Consider the following 18219-nt stretch of genomic DNA (forward strand, 5'->3'; position numbering starts at 1 on the left):
ACTTCCCCTCCCCACATCTCCGAGCCACTGGTCAGAGAGAATGAGAGAGGAGGGGGGTGGGGGGTGGGGTGGAGATGGACTGAAGAGGAGCAGAAGACGTGATGAGTGAAAGAAAAGAGGCAAGATACCTGCAGTTCCAGCTGCTGAACTACTTGCATCTGTACCCGACACTGGGCCGTACTCCGGTCGTCTAACGCATGCTCGTTATTCAGGTGTCTACGGAGAGAGAGAGAGAGAGAGAGAGAGAGAGAGAGAAGCATGACATTTTACAGCCGACTATTAAACATTTGATCAAACTTTCATGGTGAAATACTGAATGACGTTATCTGCAGGGTTCAGTGGGACGATCGTTTCTTTCTACTGTACTGGCAAAGAGAACGTGGACTTGAGTAAACGCGCGCTAAAACAAAAATCGTGCAAAGCACATAAATGTGAAAACAGACACAAATGTCTGATTTTTTTCATCCGACCTGAAAAAGAAAGTCGGACTGGAGTCTTTCATGTGGTGACCCTGCCGATAGAAACGTGTAAGTAGGAGAGAGAAAGCGCGGCGTCTGACTCGTGCCGTCTTGCTCTCCGGCACCGTAGTTCCCCCTTTCTCAAAATGTAAATGGAATCTACTTAGTTTGGGTGGTTTTTCCAGTTAATTATGTCATTGAGATGAAGAGGAACTCAATGAAGCCAGGAGAAAAAGCCAAAGGACAACAAGGAGAAAGACGAGAGATGAAATCTGTAATAAACTTGAATTATGAATATAATTACGCATGATTATTTTATACTGCCAAGATCTTCTTCGACTCCAGACACCCCCACCCCTGCCCCCACCACATTTATAACTAATCTAAATAAGTAGCCGGCCCCACCGAGTCTTTCGCTTTCCTCCTTTTTTTTTTTTTTTTATATAAAATGAGGAGATAAGGTTTTTGCCAGTGAAGGAAATATGATTGGAGGATTTTTATCAAGCTCTGCGTGAATTACAGATTCGAAAAAATGCTTATGCAGGGGCATTTCATTAATCATTTAATCATAAGCCGAGCAGGATGTTTGAACTGATTTCACAAATACCCTTTCATTTCGCTACTTCATTATGCCCGCTAATGGATCCAATATATTACGTATATCATAAATTATATCACATCCTTGCTGACCATGTAGGTCACTATAACCAGGTGGGGGCTCGTGGAACTGAACAGCGGCGATGCTGGAGCGAAAGGAACCACGATTCACATGCTGGGCCCTGTCTTCTTTTTCCCCACACGCCCATTCTTGCCGGCGCGATGGCTGCAACCGCAGCAGCGATGGCTTAATCAATGTCAAAGCTGGCAGTGATGAGTTTGTAGTGTCGCCGCTGTAGATGTTAAACAGACATGCATGCGAGGGACACTTGCAGGTAACAGGACATGTTCGGGAATGGGAGTCATTCTTACAAGATGTGTGTCCTGTATTCAGAGGATGTGATTAAAATGATAGTCTATGAGTGTCTCATCTCTCACGCAAATATATTTGTCTGGGAGTAGAACAGTCTGTCCGCTTTCCATGTTTAAAATCCCTACTGAAGAGTAAAGATTTAAAAGCAATGGTGTGTGTGGTGTTGCCACCTTGAAGTGGACTGATTTTCATCCCGGCGCATCCCAAAGCGTTTTCTTCCTCTTACGCCACCGGGATTTGCCGAGGATTGAAAACGGCAAGTTATTAACGAATGTCCTCCTTTTTAACCATTTCTAGTTGCGTGTTGGGGAATGAATGCGAGTCAAGACAGTCCCTGCTAGCGCTGCTGTAATGCAAGAGCCTCCCTCATCAGCCTCTCTTGGAAGTTAGGAAGAAAGAACGAGTGCGGCTTGTCGTGTTACGCACGAAAGCGCGTCTCCTTACAGAATAGCTTGGCTGCATCAACGATTACAGGTCTCCCTTTGTTCAAGTTCATGATTAGCTTGTGTAACGTGTTAGAACAAGCGCGTTAATATACGGTAAACCTGCTGTTCACTGCAAAAAATGTCCTTTCAAAAATAAGAAATAAAAGATTAAAATAAAGCATATTTGCTTGAATCAGGTGAAAAAAATCTGCCAGTGGAACTTGTCAAATTTGATTCGGTAAGATTTCTTAAAGTAAGATGAAAACTCTAACCTGTTTTTAGATGAAATAATTCCAAAATAAGATTGGGGAACTTATTATGTGAGATATGATTAACTCAAAATAATCAAAATATAGTTCTTATAACAAGATCGTACTTCTTACATTTAGCCATTCAAGTCATTTTTATTTATTTCATTTTAAGGGTATTTCACTTAAATTCATGACAAAGTCTTAGCAGTAAAAACTGAATTTAAGATAAATATACTAATATTAGGATTGTTAAATTCTACAACTAAGCATTGCTAGCTTAAAAGATTCTCCTTTTGTGACCTGTAATTAGTAAAATACTCTAGATATGAGACCAGAGACTATCTTGAATCAAGTTGACGACACGAGTAGCATTGCAACAAGTTTATTTTTTTCCCATTTCAACATTCAAACATCTCTTAAAGTGCCATTCCACCATTGGATGTATTCTTTTGGCATAAAATACAATATATTTTATGACAACATGACTAGACAGAGAAATATTTTAGCTTCAAAATGATATATCAAACATAATTTTTTGGCAACGACAAGTATATTAATTTTGCGACCAAAGTCACCTACCCTTTTAATTTCCGCGCGTGATGTCATCGGCAGGTTCCCCTTCTTGTGTACCACGTGTCGGTCTATTTTTAGACCAGGAAACCCCCAAAGTGAGAGAGTCATTTCTCCTCGTATATGGGGGCCAAAAAAATTGCGAAAAATTTTGAGTTAATCTTTCAGTTAGCTAGATTTATTGGTATTAGCTAGATTTATTGGTATTATTTTTATCGCGTTCTATCCGCCATTGCTGATGATCTGTGCCACGTCACGTGGTACACAAGAAGGGGAACCTGCCGATGACATCACGCGCGGAAATTAAAAGGGTAGGTGACTTTGGTCGCAAAATTAATATACTTGTCGTTGTCAAAAAATTATGTTTGATATATCATTTTGAAGCTAAAAGATTTCTCTATCTAGTGATACCATTTATATATGTTGTCAAAATATATTGTATTTTATGCCAAAGAATACATCCAATGGTGGAATGGCACTTTAAGATTCCACTTCCCCAGGACCTCAGGCACCCAAAAAAAAAAAAAGTCTACGCATTTTGACTTACAGTGCTTACACAACGCCAAAGCAACAGTGATCAGGCACAAAAAACAAACAAACAAAAAAAAAACACCGAACTTAACTCACAGCATTCCAAAAAGCCCTCACTAAAACGCCCTCCACTCACTCACAGCCTTTCTGAAGGCACTTGTCTGGTCTAGAGTCTGTACAGCATCTAGAAGGAGCTCACTCTGACTGACTGAGAAAACAGTCGCAGTAAACGTAGGATCTGTAAGGTGGAGTTGAATTGTAATGAAAGATTCAAAGATTTCAGTAAAGTTCATTTATTCCCAAAACAAGTATACTTTGTTTTTCTTGAAACAAGATTAACTGCATTTGACAAATGTCCAAAATGTACTTACTTGCTTTAAAAAAAACCTTGTTTTATTTTCAAAGGTGCTCCAAATGATACTTTTTCAAGACATTTTGTCTATACAAGATTTTCAAGAGGGGCGGCACGGTGGTGCAGTGGTTAGCACTGTCGCCTCACAGCAAGAAGGTCCTGGGTTCGAGCCCCGTGGCCGGCGAGGGCCTTTCTGTGCGGAGTTTGCATGTTCTCCCCGTGTCCGCGTGGGTTTCCTCCGGGTGCTCCGGTTTCCCCCACAGTCCAAAGACATGCAGGTTAGGTTAACTGGTGACTCTAAATTGACCGTAGGTGTGAATGTGAGTGTGAATGGTTGTCTGTGTCTATGTGTCAGCCCTGTGATGACCTGGCGACTTGTCCAGGGTGTACCCCGCCTTTCGCCCGTAGTCAGCTGGGATAGGCTCCAGCTTGCCTGCGACCCTGTAGAACAGGATAAAGCGGCTACAGATAATGAGATGAGATTTTCAAGACGGACTGTCTAAAAACTAGCCTTTCTAGCTAAATGAGGTTGTTGGGCAATTATGTCTTATAATAAGGGTGGCTAGATGTTTTGACTTGAAAATAGACAAATGAACTTCCTAAGATTTTTATTTTTTGCAGTGTTCGAATTATAGCTGGCGCTACTGTCAGTCAGGAAAATTAACCGACGGCTTCTGACCGATCGAGAATTCAACAGCGCTACGGCCGTGTTCATACCGTAATAATAAACACGGTGTTGCTCGTTTTCAATCCCGACAGCGTTCGACCGAAAAGTAGGCCGTCGCGGCGGCGTTTTTAAAACGTCCGTCCAGAAAAAATCGCGCCTTCGAAAGCGACGTGACACGCTTGTGAATTCGCAGTTCATAAAAGCAGAAGCAGCATCTCCTCTCCCTTTCATCCTTTGTTATGCTGGATGGTTCCCCTCCCCCTTCCTGCTTCCCTTCTAATGACATGTAGAGTAAGAGTGCATAATTAATAGGAAATGAAATATTCAAATGGCCCTTAAATCAGCCTCTCGGAAGAGTGTCTGGACGTGAGGAGGTCTGTGCGAATGGCACAATTGACAGCGGGAGGGACTATGAGCGGTGGCATGTGTCACTTTCTGAACCTCAAGCGCAGGACTTTTTTTTTATAAAGCTTCCTGGCAGGATGACAGCCTCTAATGTAAATTGGCACAATAAAACAAGTTAAATAGACATTGCTTAAACAGTCAGCATTCTACATGTCATTGAGACAGCCTGTCCTCTGACTGCGGGCTTCAGAATATAGTGAAAGAGCGATGGTGTAAGCCACGCTGAGGGAACAGCTATCATAACAATCTCTGAGCAAAGTGGAGATAACTGCTGTTGTTTATTGTTCCTACTGACGTGCGCACATTTACTTGGGCAAATATGTCCTCCAGAAGAAAAAAGAAAAAAAAAAAACAGCTAAGTATCACTTAGTATGCATTTATTTATTCATATCTTGCTTGGCAGTAAGGCGAAGAATTTACGTTGTTTGGCGGGGTTTTGTTGTCTTTATCTCCTTCTCGGAGTTGAGTAAATACATCTTTCATGCTTCAGGGGTGAGACGGCTTTCACGTGCTATTAGGAGATTAAAATGGATGTTGACTCTTTCTGTTTTTACGCAAGTTGCCAAGTCCTACAGTAAATACGGCCAGTAGAACAGGTCTAAAGTTACAACGGTGGATGAAGGCAAAAAGGTAAAAAGAAAAAAAAAGGGGGGGGGGAAGCAAGGAGGTAATATTCTGAGAAAATAACTTTGAGATTTCTGAGAAAAGAAAACAAAAACAACTCAGATATCTCATCTCATCTTATCTCATCTCATTATCTGTAGCCGCTTCATCCTGTTCTACAGGGTCGCAGGCGAGCTGGAGCCTATCCCAGCTGACTACGGGCGAGAGGCGGGGTACACCCTGGACAAGTCGCCAGGTCATCACAGGGCCTCAGAGATTATAAAGTCATAAATTTGCGAGAGAGAGAGAGAGAAAAAAAAAACCGTCAGAAATTCAGAAATTTAAAAAGTCACGTATTTATGAGAGGGAAAAAAAATAGCAACCAGATCACTTCAATTTGCAAGGTTGAAATTATATGTATACATGGCTACTAGGGTGCATCAGTTGCCCTCGCTTTCATAAAATCTGATGCATTTGTGTTTGGGTGTTCCTTTCCACCAATAAAGACATCCTGTAAAATTTTCTGGCCATATTCAAAAGTCTAATGGTGGCACCATGAGGTTCATTTTTTTTTTTTTTTGCCAAAAAACACTTATTTTATGTTTTCGCGCAAGGTTTGAATCACAATGTTGGACTCCGTTTATTGATTTCTTGTGACCCAGAGATCATGTTAAGAACCTTTGCAAGGGATTGAGAACAGGGGCGCAGATACGTTTTTTGAACTGGGGGGGACAAAGCTGCCAGCAAACCAACCCCAACCCCAACATGTGTTGTGCGATAATGTGTGACACATTATCATCACGCACAGAAATTGCAAAACTAGTTTTAAAACCGCTAAGTTCCAACTGTTAACCATAGCGAGAGGCTGGGCTATGTGTGTGTGTGTGTGTGTGTAAAGTGTAAACCAGTGCATCCTGACTTTCTAACTATGCCTGTGTGTTGCGTGAGCGGCAGTCAGTCAACAACTCCTCGCAAAGTTTCCTTATGAAACAATATGCTCGCTGAAATTATGGCAGGGAACGCCAGATTAAACATTAAAACTGCCTTCTGAGTACTGTATCTACAGGCTACCACCGAAAGAAGGAGGCTACCAGAAAGGCATCTCTACTCCGTACGATTTTACTTTCACTACGACATTACTTTGAACAGACTATCAAAAAATTGCAAGGTGATATGATAAAGTAAGGCACAGTTTACTTACAGTCGTTGTTTTTTGAAAAAACGACGCAATTGTTTTCTGCCTTTTCGGTTTGGCACCCTTCATCATGCCGTGTTGGGGTCCTGAACTAGGAGCTGTCCCCGATATGCCTGTCAAACTTGTTGTGGGTAACCATAGCAACCAAGCTCGAGCTCGCAACCTGTGCAGTCTGCGCAGCTCAACCAGCCGAATATCAGTCTTTGTTTTGTTTTATGTGAGTTGTTGCAACTACGTATACACTGCTGTGCACCTCAATAAACCGAATGGTAATTAGTCTTTTGATTTTTCCGTGAGGTTTGCCTTATGCAAAGAAAGACAGCATAGACGTTTTTTCCTCCCTATAAGTGGGGGGGACCGAACGAGGTGAATTTAAATCTGGGTGGGACGAATCCCACCCATCCCCCCCTCTATCTGCACCTGTGATTGAGAAGCATTAATGTGATTCATAATACATTTGTATTGTTTAAAAGTAGTTGAACAATGATTCAATGAACAGCTAAAACTCAAACTGTGCTTGATAATATATTTAGAATATGCACTAAAAATGTGTATCCAAGATATTTGGTATACTCTGTAAGGTGCCATAATGTTTCATGAAAAGTGATCGAAATTTTGTCATAAAAGTCATAAAATAGCAGCTTTTTCCATAACTTTGAGCTCCTGGTGCCACCATTAAACTTTTGAATTTTGTCAAAATATTTCACCCAGTGTGTTTTCTTACCAAAAGGAACATAAAAACAAAAATGCATCATGATCGGAGGAACTTTTCATTTTTCGGGGGCAACTGATGCACCGATCACTTGAATTCATACGCAACTTGGAGGTTTGCTGGAATATTCCAAGGATCAGAACTGATACAGATAGAAAGGATCCCGGTCTCGGCCTGTTTACCCACACCAAAGAAGTTTGGCGAAGTACGAGACTCGAAATGTTGCGAAAGTCCAGAATGCCTTGCTCATGTGAAACTGCTTCCCCAAACGTGCAGCCCACCTCTCCCTCCAAGCCCTCGTCTCCCAAACAGGAATGAGTCTTTTCATTTATTTTCTTTATTGTGACAGCGCAACCAGGTATGCAGTGTTGTCTTTTACAGACAGAATAAATAACCTCCGGGTTTAAAACAACACCTTGGCCCGAATGCTGGTTGTTGCTGTTGGCACGGGCTGCCGAGGTCTGCTCGCTGTTAGTGCGCCGCGTCTTTTTCATTGCGCTCGGATACACGGGTTCTGCTGACTACATGCTTCTTGCCTTTGCGCTCCTCGCTCCCTCCCTCCCTCCTTCCCTCCCTCTCGGGTCAAAGAAACTTTTCAGTGCCTCTTATCGTCTGACCTGATGTGGTGCTCATCTTTTAGCGTTTTATTTGCAATTCTTCTGGGCTGTCGAGCGGCAGACTGGAGGAGGTGCATGTGGTAACGTTTACCGGCGTCAAGCGCTAACACCTCCTCTATGCCGGCTGAACCTTCACCCTGCCTCGCTTAAACAAAGACAGCTTTTGTGGTGCCTCTACAAGTGTTTTCTTAACATGTTCCAAGCAGTTTAGGGCAAGCGAGTAAAGTAAACAAGATGTTGCCATGATAAAAACACTTGTGAAAACACTGCCGAGTGCACTTGGGTCCTTTTTAAGGAGAGGGAATTTTTTCTTTCCTTTGCCAAAGCTCTCAGATGCTAATTCCACTCATTTTTGTAAACAAATGATGACGCTATGAACTAAGCCACGGAGGGGGGGGGGGGGGGGGGGGGGGGGAGAAGGAGGGATGGATTAAGCAGGACGCTCCAAAGCCTGCTGTAATATATGAGAAACAGGCGCTCACTTTCCTGTTTAGATATTTGCTCTGTGAAGTGGGAAAAGCACACGTTCCTTTATGCTTACTGCCTGAAACAGCGCGTTAACACTTTCTTCTGCAGGCCAGCCGAAGACGGAGGAGGAAGATTGCGGCGCTGTCTGTAACGCGAGCTTGAGAAATGCTTGCGTCGTTTTAAACAGCTCTTTTGAAGGAGCTTTACTTAGTGGCAAGCGATCTGACTCTGAAACGTGAAGTGAAATGCAGAAAGGGGGGGGGGGACTGGAAAAGGAAGAGGAGAGCAGCAGCCATGGCCTTGCGCCTCTCTGTGCGTCTTTTTGCTCCGTGACCTTCATTGTGACTTAATGAAGCTATGAACGATCTGACTCTGGACGGCACGGTGGTTCAGTGTTTCCCACAGACCAGGTAGCAATTTGTGGTGCTCCGCTGTGCCGATGAGGGAATCGTGCGTGGTGGTGTCGGGGCGGTCGGTCACTGGGGTGTATGCAAAGTGTTTACAGCGGGCGGTGTTCAAACACACAGTATTTTTCTTCAGAGTCACCTGCTGGGACTATTTTAAAGCGACAAGAAGCATTTGAGATTATTCAGTTCAATCTAAATTCTTTTAAGTTCTTTAAGAGAAGACAGCTAAAACAATTTTTATCAGAACCCTGCCTGGTTTCATTCCTCGACCCAACTTTACATTACAGGGCAGGCCATTAGCTTGCTGGGCTTGATGTTGGTGGAAAACCTGTCTTTTAAATTTATGAAAATCACTCACCAAAATTGAAGTTAAAGTTTAGTTTTTTGCCTTTTTGGTGGCAATCTTTCAATCATTCTTTAGTTGACATTCAAGGAATAAATTGCAAAAAACAAGCTGGAGGTTTTTATTTTAAATATTGAACTCAACACTTACCTCAACCAATACTAAAATGAAATAAATAGTATAATGTAACAACAAAATAATAATAAAATAAAATATCATAACTACTGTATGCATCAAAATTGGTTTATAGCCTGACTCAGGGATGTCCGTTTCATGAAGCCAAGAAGGCTATGATAAAGCTCGTCATGAGCACGACGTAGGCTACCTTTTGAAATAAGGGGTTGGAAGGCGAATCGGGAAGGCTGCGTTATTTTTAATTAGCTTAACAGGCCTACTTGCAGTCTGGGTATATGCGCACCGGCAGGCCTGTGTACATGCCTCTCCGTCTCTCTCTCTCTCACTCTCTCTGATACGCGACGGAATTTTTTTTTTTTTCAAAATCGCGAGTCTGATTGTGTGGCGATAGGAATCCACTGTGTGGCGCTGTGCCACACAATGGTCTATGTATGGGAAACCCTGTGGTTAGCACAGTCGCCTCACAGCAAGAAGGTTCTGGGTTCGAACCCAGTGGCCGGCGAGGGTGCGGAGTTTCTGCTTGGGTTTCCTCCGGGTGCTCCCACAGTCCAAAGACACGCGGTTAGGTTAATATGGGATGTCCTTGGGCTGAGGTGCCCTTGAGCGAGGCACCGAACTCCCAACTGCTCCCCGGGCGCTGTTAGCATTGCTACCCACTGCTCTGGGTGTGTGTGTGCGTGTTCACTGCTTCAGATGGGTTAAATGCAGAGAGGAAATTTCACAAGTGTGTAATGAATAAAGTTGTGCTTTCTTTCTTTCTTTCTTTCTTTCTTTCTTTCTTTTAATGTTGCTCGAAACACAATCACAAATTACGTGCTGCCTGTTGGATTACACACACTCACAAGACTGCAGAGATTATGGGAGTAAGAGGGTAATAAACACCCCCTCCCCCGATAAACGAAACAACTTGCTGCACCTAGTAACATAGCCAGAACTTTCAGTGTGTCACATGACATGCCTGGAGCGAATGGGCTCGGTATCAGCGCCTAATGTACGGTAAGGGCAAAAGACAGAGCTGCTGCATACGTTTGTATCATCGGCGTGCTCGGGCTTGAGCTGCTAAGCTGTGGGATTCGTGGGCTGACAGGCTGCCGCTGTAATCGGCGTCGACTTGCTTTGTTCTGCCGAAATCTGTGTACACAATTCTTACATTCACTTACAGAGTGAGTGTGATCTTGTCTCGCTGCAACAATCGGTCGTAAGTGTAAAAATAAAAATAAATAAATAAATAAAATCTACAAAGGCGGCGGTGAGTGGAAGAAGGAAAGCGAGGGCCGCTATCTCTGTCCGCAGAGAAGAGACAAGGGCAAACCTACGGCGCTCTTGTAGTGCAGCCTGCTGCTGATAAACACGCCTTTTGTGTTTGTTTGGGACAAAGTGGCAGAAATCACCATGGGAACAGCACTTATCACTCTCTCTCTCTCTCTCTCTCTCTCACACACACGGCGCGTCCACCTGTAACGTGGCTGAATGGCTAAATGAAAGTGGGAGCACGGGAACAAGGAGAGACGCTGCTAAAGCGCACGGCGTCGTAGCGAGTGATACGGCTGTGTTCACCTTCACGAGTTTAAAGAGTTGTGTGTGTGTGGGTTCATGGTTTTCTTACTTGAGAAAAGAGTGGAAGTCATCGAACACCGCTTCACATCCCGGCCATTTACACACGCCGTGTGCGTACAGAGGGTGACTGTGGTGTGTGTGTTCATCCAGCGCTGAGCTGTCGAAAGACAAACACATTAATATCAATAACACAGATTATTTTTTTCTCCCCCCGTATGTCTGACGTAACGTCACGATTTCCCAGCTTGTGATCAATCAATCAAGTAAATCTATCGACTGTACCGTGACATCACTTCTAGTAACATTTACCCTCGCTTTAACACGCACGTCTTAATGCTCATACACTGCATGAAACAACTTTCTGGGTAAAAGCTGGGCTTCGATAATATACCGACGGAGTCGGACCTCCAGGGCAAGCGTTTGATCAGCGACGACGTGTGATCTTGGCTTTCTGACCAGATGCTTCCTGCAGCCTATCAGACACTCCGATTAGTCCAGTGCCGGCCAATCGATAGCTAATTCTGGCTCTCTGCTGATGCACATGGTAGCGTGACTTGATGGGGCCAGCGGGGAGCTCGCAGAAACAGCGTGTCCTTTCAGCTCTGACTGCTGAACCATGATCCCGCCATCCACCTGGAGCAGCCTGCCTTTCCCACAACAGGAAGCTTCCCATTCCAGCTGGCCAGCGCCCACTGAGTACAAACAGTAAACACACTCCACCTGCTATCAATTTATCTGCCCGCTGAGAGACGGCAAAAGCCTGGGTGTGCAAGCGAGGCTTGAACTCTAATTTTCCTCTAGCCCTGACGTTTGCTTTTTTTGCCCATATGCATCACGTTTGCGAGGACTTCTGGAGGCAAGGGCATGAAATGGTTTTAACTTAAACTAGCTTTAACAATGTCACACCGCAACACTGGCGAATTCTTGAATCTGATTGGTGAACAGATGCGAATTCATGTTCCATGAAAAATATGGTTCTTGTAAATTCTTACTTACTTGTAAATCTAGATTAAAGCTAGACGGCCTTTCGATTTCAGAAAATCGGCGACATTTCGTTCCCTCTGAAATTTGGTCATTGTGATACATGCTTATTTCTGTAATATCTTTAAAAAAAAAAAACCAGGCCATTCTGTGGCTGGGAAATTATTTCATTTGAAAGGATTCCCGACCAAATAATGTGCATGAAGTCGCTCGCTTTGTGCAGTCAAGCAAACAGAGGAAGTCCGTATGCGCATGCGCAGCTTTACCTTCGTCGTCGTCTTCTCGTTTTGGGTTTTATGGCAGCTGCCATCTACAGGTTTACCTTTGACTGTGCACTGACAGTTCCGTCATTCTGTCGCCCACACCGAGGTGCTCGCTGACCGCCGATATTTATTAGTTTGGTCCTGCGTTTCCTTTCCTTCATATATAACACATCTTTTCTTCTCGCTTTCCGTTCCTGTAGTCGGTCTTTCACGTTTCATTCGTGTCCTCTGTTTTCCTCTCCTGTTTCAAATTTGTATCCTACGATGCCTTGCGTGAACGGGGGGAAAGCCCGTCACGTCATGCATGACGTAGTATCTTGTATTGCGTCATGGTGAAGTAGGAAAAAATAGCGGAGAATTTAGGGCCACGTGGCCCGAAATTCATTAACGGTTCTATTTTTAAAAATGTCATAAAATTGGAAGGCTGTGATTTGAATTCAGTAACTTTCGGTCCGATAAACAAAAAGAACTGAGCGTCGGGGAAAATTCTTTTTATGACCTACAGTTGAAAAATCTGAAAGGCAGTCTACAACCCCGATTCCAAAAAAGTTGGGACAAAGTACAGATTGTAAATAAAAACGGAATGCAATAATTTACAAATCTCAAAAACTGATATTGCATTCACAATAGAACATAGACAACATATCAAATGTCAAAAGTGAGACATTTTGAAATTTCATGCCAAATATTGGCTCATTTGAAATTCCATGACAGCAACACATCTCAAAAAAGTTGGGACAGGGGCAATAAGAGGCTGGAAAAGTTAAAGATACAAAAAAGGAACAGCTGGAGGACCAAATTGCAACTCATTAGGTCAATTGGCAATAGGTCATTAACATGACTGGGTATAAAAAGAGCATCTTGGAGTGGCAGCGGCTCTCAGAAGTAAAGATGGGAAGAGGATCACCAATCCCCCTAATTCTGCGCCGACAAATAGTGGAGCAATATCAGAAAGGAGTTCGACAGTGTAAAATTACAAAGAGTTTGAACATATCATCATCTACAGTGCATAATATCATCAAAAGATTCAGAGAATCTGGAAGAATCTCTGTGCGTAAGGGTCAAGGCCGGAAAACCATACTGGGTTGCCAGCTAAAACTCTATAGCTCAAAGAAGAAGCCGTATCTAAACATGATCCAGAAGCGCAGACGTCTTCTCTGGGCCAAGGCTCATTTAAAATGGACTGTGGCAAAGTGGAAAACTGTTCTGTGGTCAGACAAATCAAAATTTGAAGTTCTTTATGGAAATCAGGGACGCCGTGTCATTCGAACTAAAGAGGAGAAGGACAACCCGAGTTGTTATCAGCGCTCAGTTCAGAAGCCTGCATCTCTGATGGTATGGGGTTGCATTAGTGCGTGTGGCATGGGCAGCTTACACATCTGGAAAGACACCATCAATGCTGAAAGGTATATCCAGGTTCTAGAGCAACATATGCTCCCATCCAGACGACGTCTCTTTCAGGGAAGACCTTGCATTTTCCAACATGACAATGCCAAACCACATACTGCATCAATTACAGCATCATGGCTGCGTAGAAGAAGGGTCCGGGTACTGAACTGGCCAGCCTGCAGTCCAGATCTTTCACCCATAGAAAACATTTGGCGCATCATAAAACGGAAGATACGACAAAAAAGACCTAAGACAGTTGAGCAACTAGAATCCTACATTAGACAAGAATGGGTTAACATTCCTATCCCTAAACTTGAGCAACTTGTCTCCTCAGTCCCCAGACGTTTACAGACTGTTGTAAAGAGAAAAGGGGATGTCTCACAGTGGGAAACATGGCCTTGTCCCAACTTTTTTGAGATGTGTTGTTGTCATGAAATTTAAAATCACCTAAGTTTTCTCTTTAAATGATACATTTTCTCAGTTTAAACATTTGATATGTCATCTATGTTCTATTCTGAATAAAATATGGAATTTTGAAACTTCCACATCATTGCATTCCGTTTTTATTTACAATTTGTACTTTGTCCCAACTTTTTTGGAATCGGGGTTGTACCTTTAACGCGCTTGTTCTAATACATTATCGTTTCTGGAGTAACAACTCGTTTACGGGGACTAGTATGCTGGACACAGCAGAATCTAAGCCTAAAAACAAACAGATTGAAAAGAAAAGAAAGAAAAAAAAATGGTGACGCTTTCTTTAAGATACATTTATGAAGGTGCTTTGTAACAGTCAGCGAGTTTTCATTTTGCACTTTTTCACTAACAAATTGTGGGGGTTTTCTTTAGTCTTACTGACTTCAAAAGAAATGAAAGTGCTCGTTACATAACCCTCTGGCTGCCATGAGCATAAACGATGCTAAATTCAACAGTAAACAAAAAGCTGATGCACAACTAAAAGTAAAACTGTCAAATGGCAAGTCGGGTAACACCAAGCCGCTCAGTGGGAATTTTCTTTACCACCTGTTTGAACCATCAGTGTAACATGATCTGTATTCGGAGTGAACGCTTGTGTCTCTCAGCAAACCACATCCCTTCACTAACCAGTGCAGCAGCATTAGGAAACAACACGCACACCTTCTCCTTACAACCTGCAAGCTTTCTTTTCTTTTTATCCATCTTTACCTCTTAACAATTCATTACTACTTTAAAAAAAATGTATTGAAAAGTGATGACCTGCTCCAGCCAGATTATTACTCGCTCCACCAAACTAATAAACCCCTAATAATCCGTTTAGACTAAACGCTTTAATTCCAAGATTAAAATCTTATTTCTGTGCGACGCTGCAACTCGTATGAGAGTTTCCAGGTTTTCTCGTATAATTAGTGACTTGCTTAAGAGTTAACTTTGTAGTTAATGCATATATGCAGAACCATGGCTTCGCTTTCGTTTATAAATGCCTTGAGACCTCAAGAATGGCACAGGAATAATTTTAAGCGTTAACGATAAATCTAATATAGTCATTTTTACGATTAAAGTGATTTATACAGGTAGCCATCTGTGACATCACAGCAGGAAGTCTATCGGTCTGATCGCCATTTCTGCTATACTAAAACACAGCGCTGACTGCAACTCCGATCCTCCATTTTGAGCTAATTTATCACCATGCCACGTAGATGTGTTGCTGGCCGGTGCAGCAACACTACAGAAGGTGGATTTACGTTGCATTCATGGCCCAAGAATGTTCAAACTGCGAAGATTTGGACGCGTTTTGTGAGAAGTTTACGGGCACCTACGAAGTAGTCTCTCCTCTGCTCTGCACATTTTACTGAAGACTTGTACGAGACCTCTGATCTGTTGAGGAGCATTGGCTATAAGCCCGTACTGAAAGAGGGTGCAGGACCAACAATTAAAGGAAAAGAAAACTACAAGAAAAGGAAAGTGAGTTCAGTTGCACCAGTTCTCCCAGAGTGAGCCGAGGGTTGTTGGTAAAACCCGGGACGGAACATATCGCTCGGGCAGTAACGTTCCATCCTGGGTTTTAGTAATTGCCTGAGCCGAGCAGTAATGGCGGAGTACTCAGTACGGAGAAAATGGAGAATGAGTGGACCAGCCGTCTGATTTCTCCGCTGGATATTGCTGCCATCTCTCCCCTACACGGAAGAAGCGAATGAACGGAGAACTGAACGAACAACTGAAAGTCAGATTGTTTCAAAACAATCGGCCACAAGCTCGGCCTTCAAGAAGTGAGAACACAGACGGGTAAGCGCCGACTCTCATTTGGATACAAAACAACAACACGTTGTTTCCCTGCGTTTAGATTAATGCATGTAACTTGTATTGTGTGTTTAAGTTACCGGTATAAGATGATTTAATTTGCTTCAGAATGTGATTGTCTCAGTTCATCTGATTATTTAATTAGCCTTTTATGTTTGATCAGTGAAAATGCATGCATGTACATGTATGCTGCATAAGTTATAACACCCAGCCTGTTTTAATGAGAGTCAACCCACAATCACTGAAGTCAAATCAGTCTTAGTTGAGCAAGTCGGTAACGGCATTTCTTACTTTCACCGTAAATTTTTATTTATATGACTTTGGTCTATAGCTGTCAAAGGCCTCGGCCTTAAAACCGGTTACCGCTGTGACGTCACTCACTCAGGGCTGGCAGGCTCAGCTCGAATGCCAACTTTACGGTCAAGTTTAACTCTCTCTCTCTCTCTCTCTCTCTCTCTCTCTATATATATATATATATATATATATATATATATATATATAAAATTCCCATTTATGCAGCATACAAGAGTCAAGGATGGAGATACTATCCACTCAGAAACGTATTTAAAAACAAAGGTTCTGTGTATCTGCTTTAACAAAGCAACAATTAGCAAAAAGTGAACTGTTTAGGAATATATTCAGCATGCTTCTTTTCCTTCCCACAAATCAGAAATATCTTATTTTTAATTCAACGCTGAATTATGCATGCACATTAAGCCCAGTGTTTTGATGTGGCTAATAAATAGACAGGGCGAGAAATATTCTAATGACTTTTTAACAAGGACCGGCGGAAAGTCCGTCTGGCGAACATCGAGGCGATTTTTAATTTAAAGACATCCTCATTTTTAATTCTCCCTCGCATGTTGCTTAATTTAGTATTAAAACGATATTGAACAGTGGAGTGCTTGAGGACTTGAAAGAGGCAAATGATGACAAAAGTGACTCGCTTTAAGTAACTAAATTGTGGCGAACGGCACATTTTAAAGAGCCGAACATTAGGGGTAATAGGGGACAGGGAAATTTTGGGATGAGGGGAGGGTCCTCACAGTGACGACCCTATTTCAGTCCGGTAGTCTAAAAGCAGCCTTTGCGGTGCTTCAGCTGTGTTAAATGTGACTTGTCTTCAGGCAGGTCTATTACAGTCAAGCAGCCTCGGGCACAGAAAGACACGGCCTCTAATGATCTTTTAACTTCAGCGTGGCAAATCACGTCGTCTGCTTACTGCTTACATGGTGGGTCAAAGAGAAACCCGGTGAAGTGAAGCAGACTTGAGACAATACCCTTAAGCTGTGGTCAAACACACCCAGAGGTTAAACACGCTGCTTCCAACTAAAGCGAAATTCAAGGATACATAAATGTCTGTCGGCTTAGGATAGAAAATGTTGCCTAGGGTGGTCCCGAAATGTATGGGAACAATTTTTTTTACCAAAACATTCCGACCACCCTACCATTTTTTTACATAGGCTAAAAGAAGGCAACAAGCAAAATTTCAGAAAAATTGGTTAATATTTAGAGGTGCCACACGAGGTTGCAAATCGGGTTAAGCCATTAACATTAGTTGGTGCGTAGACTGTTGCAGAGAAGATCTCAAACCCCCAAAAAGTCGCAGTTCTAGAGGGAACATGCCACTTCTATGAAAAAGAAGAGGCAGGAAGAGTTTATAGACTGATAGAAGGTTAACTTTCATGCACTAAGGGCTTCTTAAACAATAAGCACTGATCGTAATATGCTGATGAAGTTGTGAATGTTTTTCTTTCTATGTTTTTCAGACGGCTAGCAACAGTAATACAAGTAGTACCGGTGGTGCAAAGCACAAAACCAGAAAGGACAATTACGTTTGGTTAATTGGTCCCACTTCCAAGGAACTGTCTGGGAGAAAGCTTCCTTCTGCTCGGGAAGTCCTTAGTGTGTTCTTTTATCCCCACAAGATACCAGAATACCGAAGGGTTTAGAAAATCACAGACAAGTAATAGCTATTGTTACTTTGAACACAGGAAGTTATATTACTGCGTTGTTTGTATTAATATGAAACAGTTAAAGTGCCATTCCACCATTGGATGTATTCTTTGGCATAAAATACAATATATTTTATGACAACATGACTAGACAGAGAAATATTTTAGCTTCAAAATGATATCAAACATAATTTTTTAACAACGACAAGTATATTAATTTTGCGACCAAAGTCACCTACCCTTTTAATTTCCGCGCGTGATGTCATCGGCAGGTTCCCCTTCTTGTGTACCACGTGTCGGTCTATTTTTAGACCAGGAAACCCCCAAAGTGAGAGAGTCATTTCTCCTCGTATATGGGGGCCAAAAAAATTGCGAAAAATTTTGAGTTAATCTTTCAGTTAGCTAGATTTATTGGTATTAGCTAGATTTATTGGTATTATTTTTATCGCGTTCTATCCGCCATTGCTGATAATATGTGCCACGTCACACGGTACACAAGAAGGGGAACCTGCCGATGACATGATGCGTGGACATTAAAAGGGTAGGTGATTTTGGTCGCAAAATTAATATGCTTGTCGTTGTCAAAAAATTATGTTTGATATATCATTTTGAAGCTAAAAGATTTCTCTGTCTAGTGATACCGTTTATACATGTTGTCAAAATATATTGTATTTTATGCCAAAGAATACAT

At 42.4% G+C, this 18219-nt stretch overlaps 1 protein-coding gene across 9 annotated transcripts in view; it reads right to left on the reverse strand.

Annotated features, from left to right (window-relative positions):
• The window catches only part of foxp1b (forkhead box P1b), a 402937-nt gene that overhangs the window by 27623 nt on the left and 357095 nt on the right, over window positions 1-18219 (reverse strand). For all 9 annotated transcript variants that reach the window (XM_060919243.1, XM_060919242.1, XM_060919241.1 and 6 more), the window contains 2 exons: window positions 10716-10823; window positions 129-216 (listed from right to left, as the gene is read on the reverse strand). In XM_060919243.1, coding sequence (XP_060775226.1) covers window positions 129-216; window positions 10716-10823 — 196 coding nt within the window. The remainder of the gene's footprint in view (window positions 1-128; window positions 217-10715; window positions 10824-18219) is intronic.

This window comes from Neoarius graeffei, chromosome 4 (assembly GCF_027579695.1).
Source record: "Neoarius graeffei isolate fNeoGra1 chromosome 4, fNeoGra1.pri, whole genome shotgun sequence".
In the NCBI taxonomy this organism is placed as follows: Eukaryota; Metazoa; Chordata; class Actinopteri; order Siluriformes; family Ariidae; genus Neoarius; species Neoarius graeffei.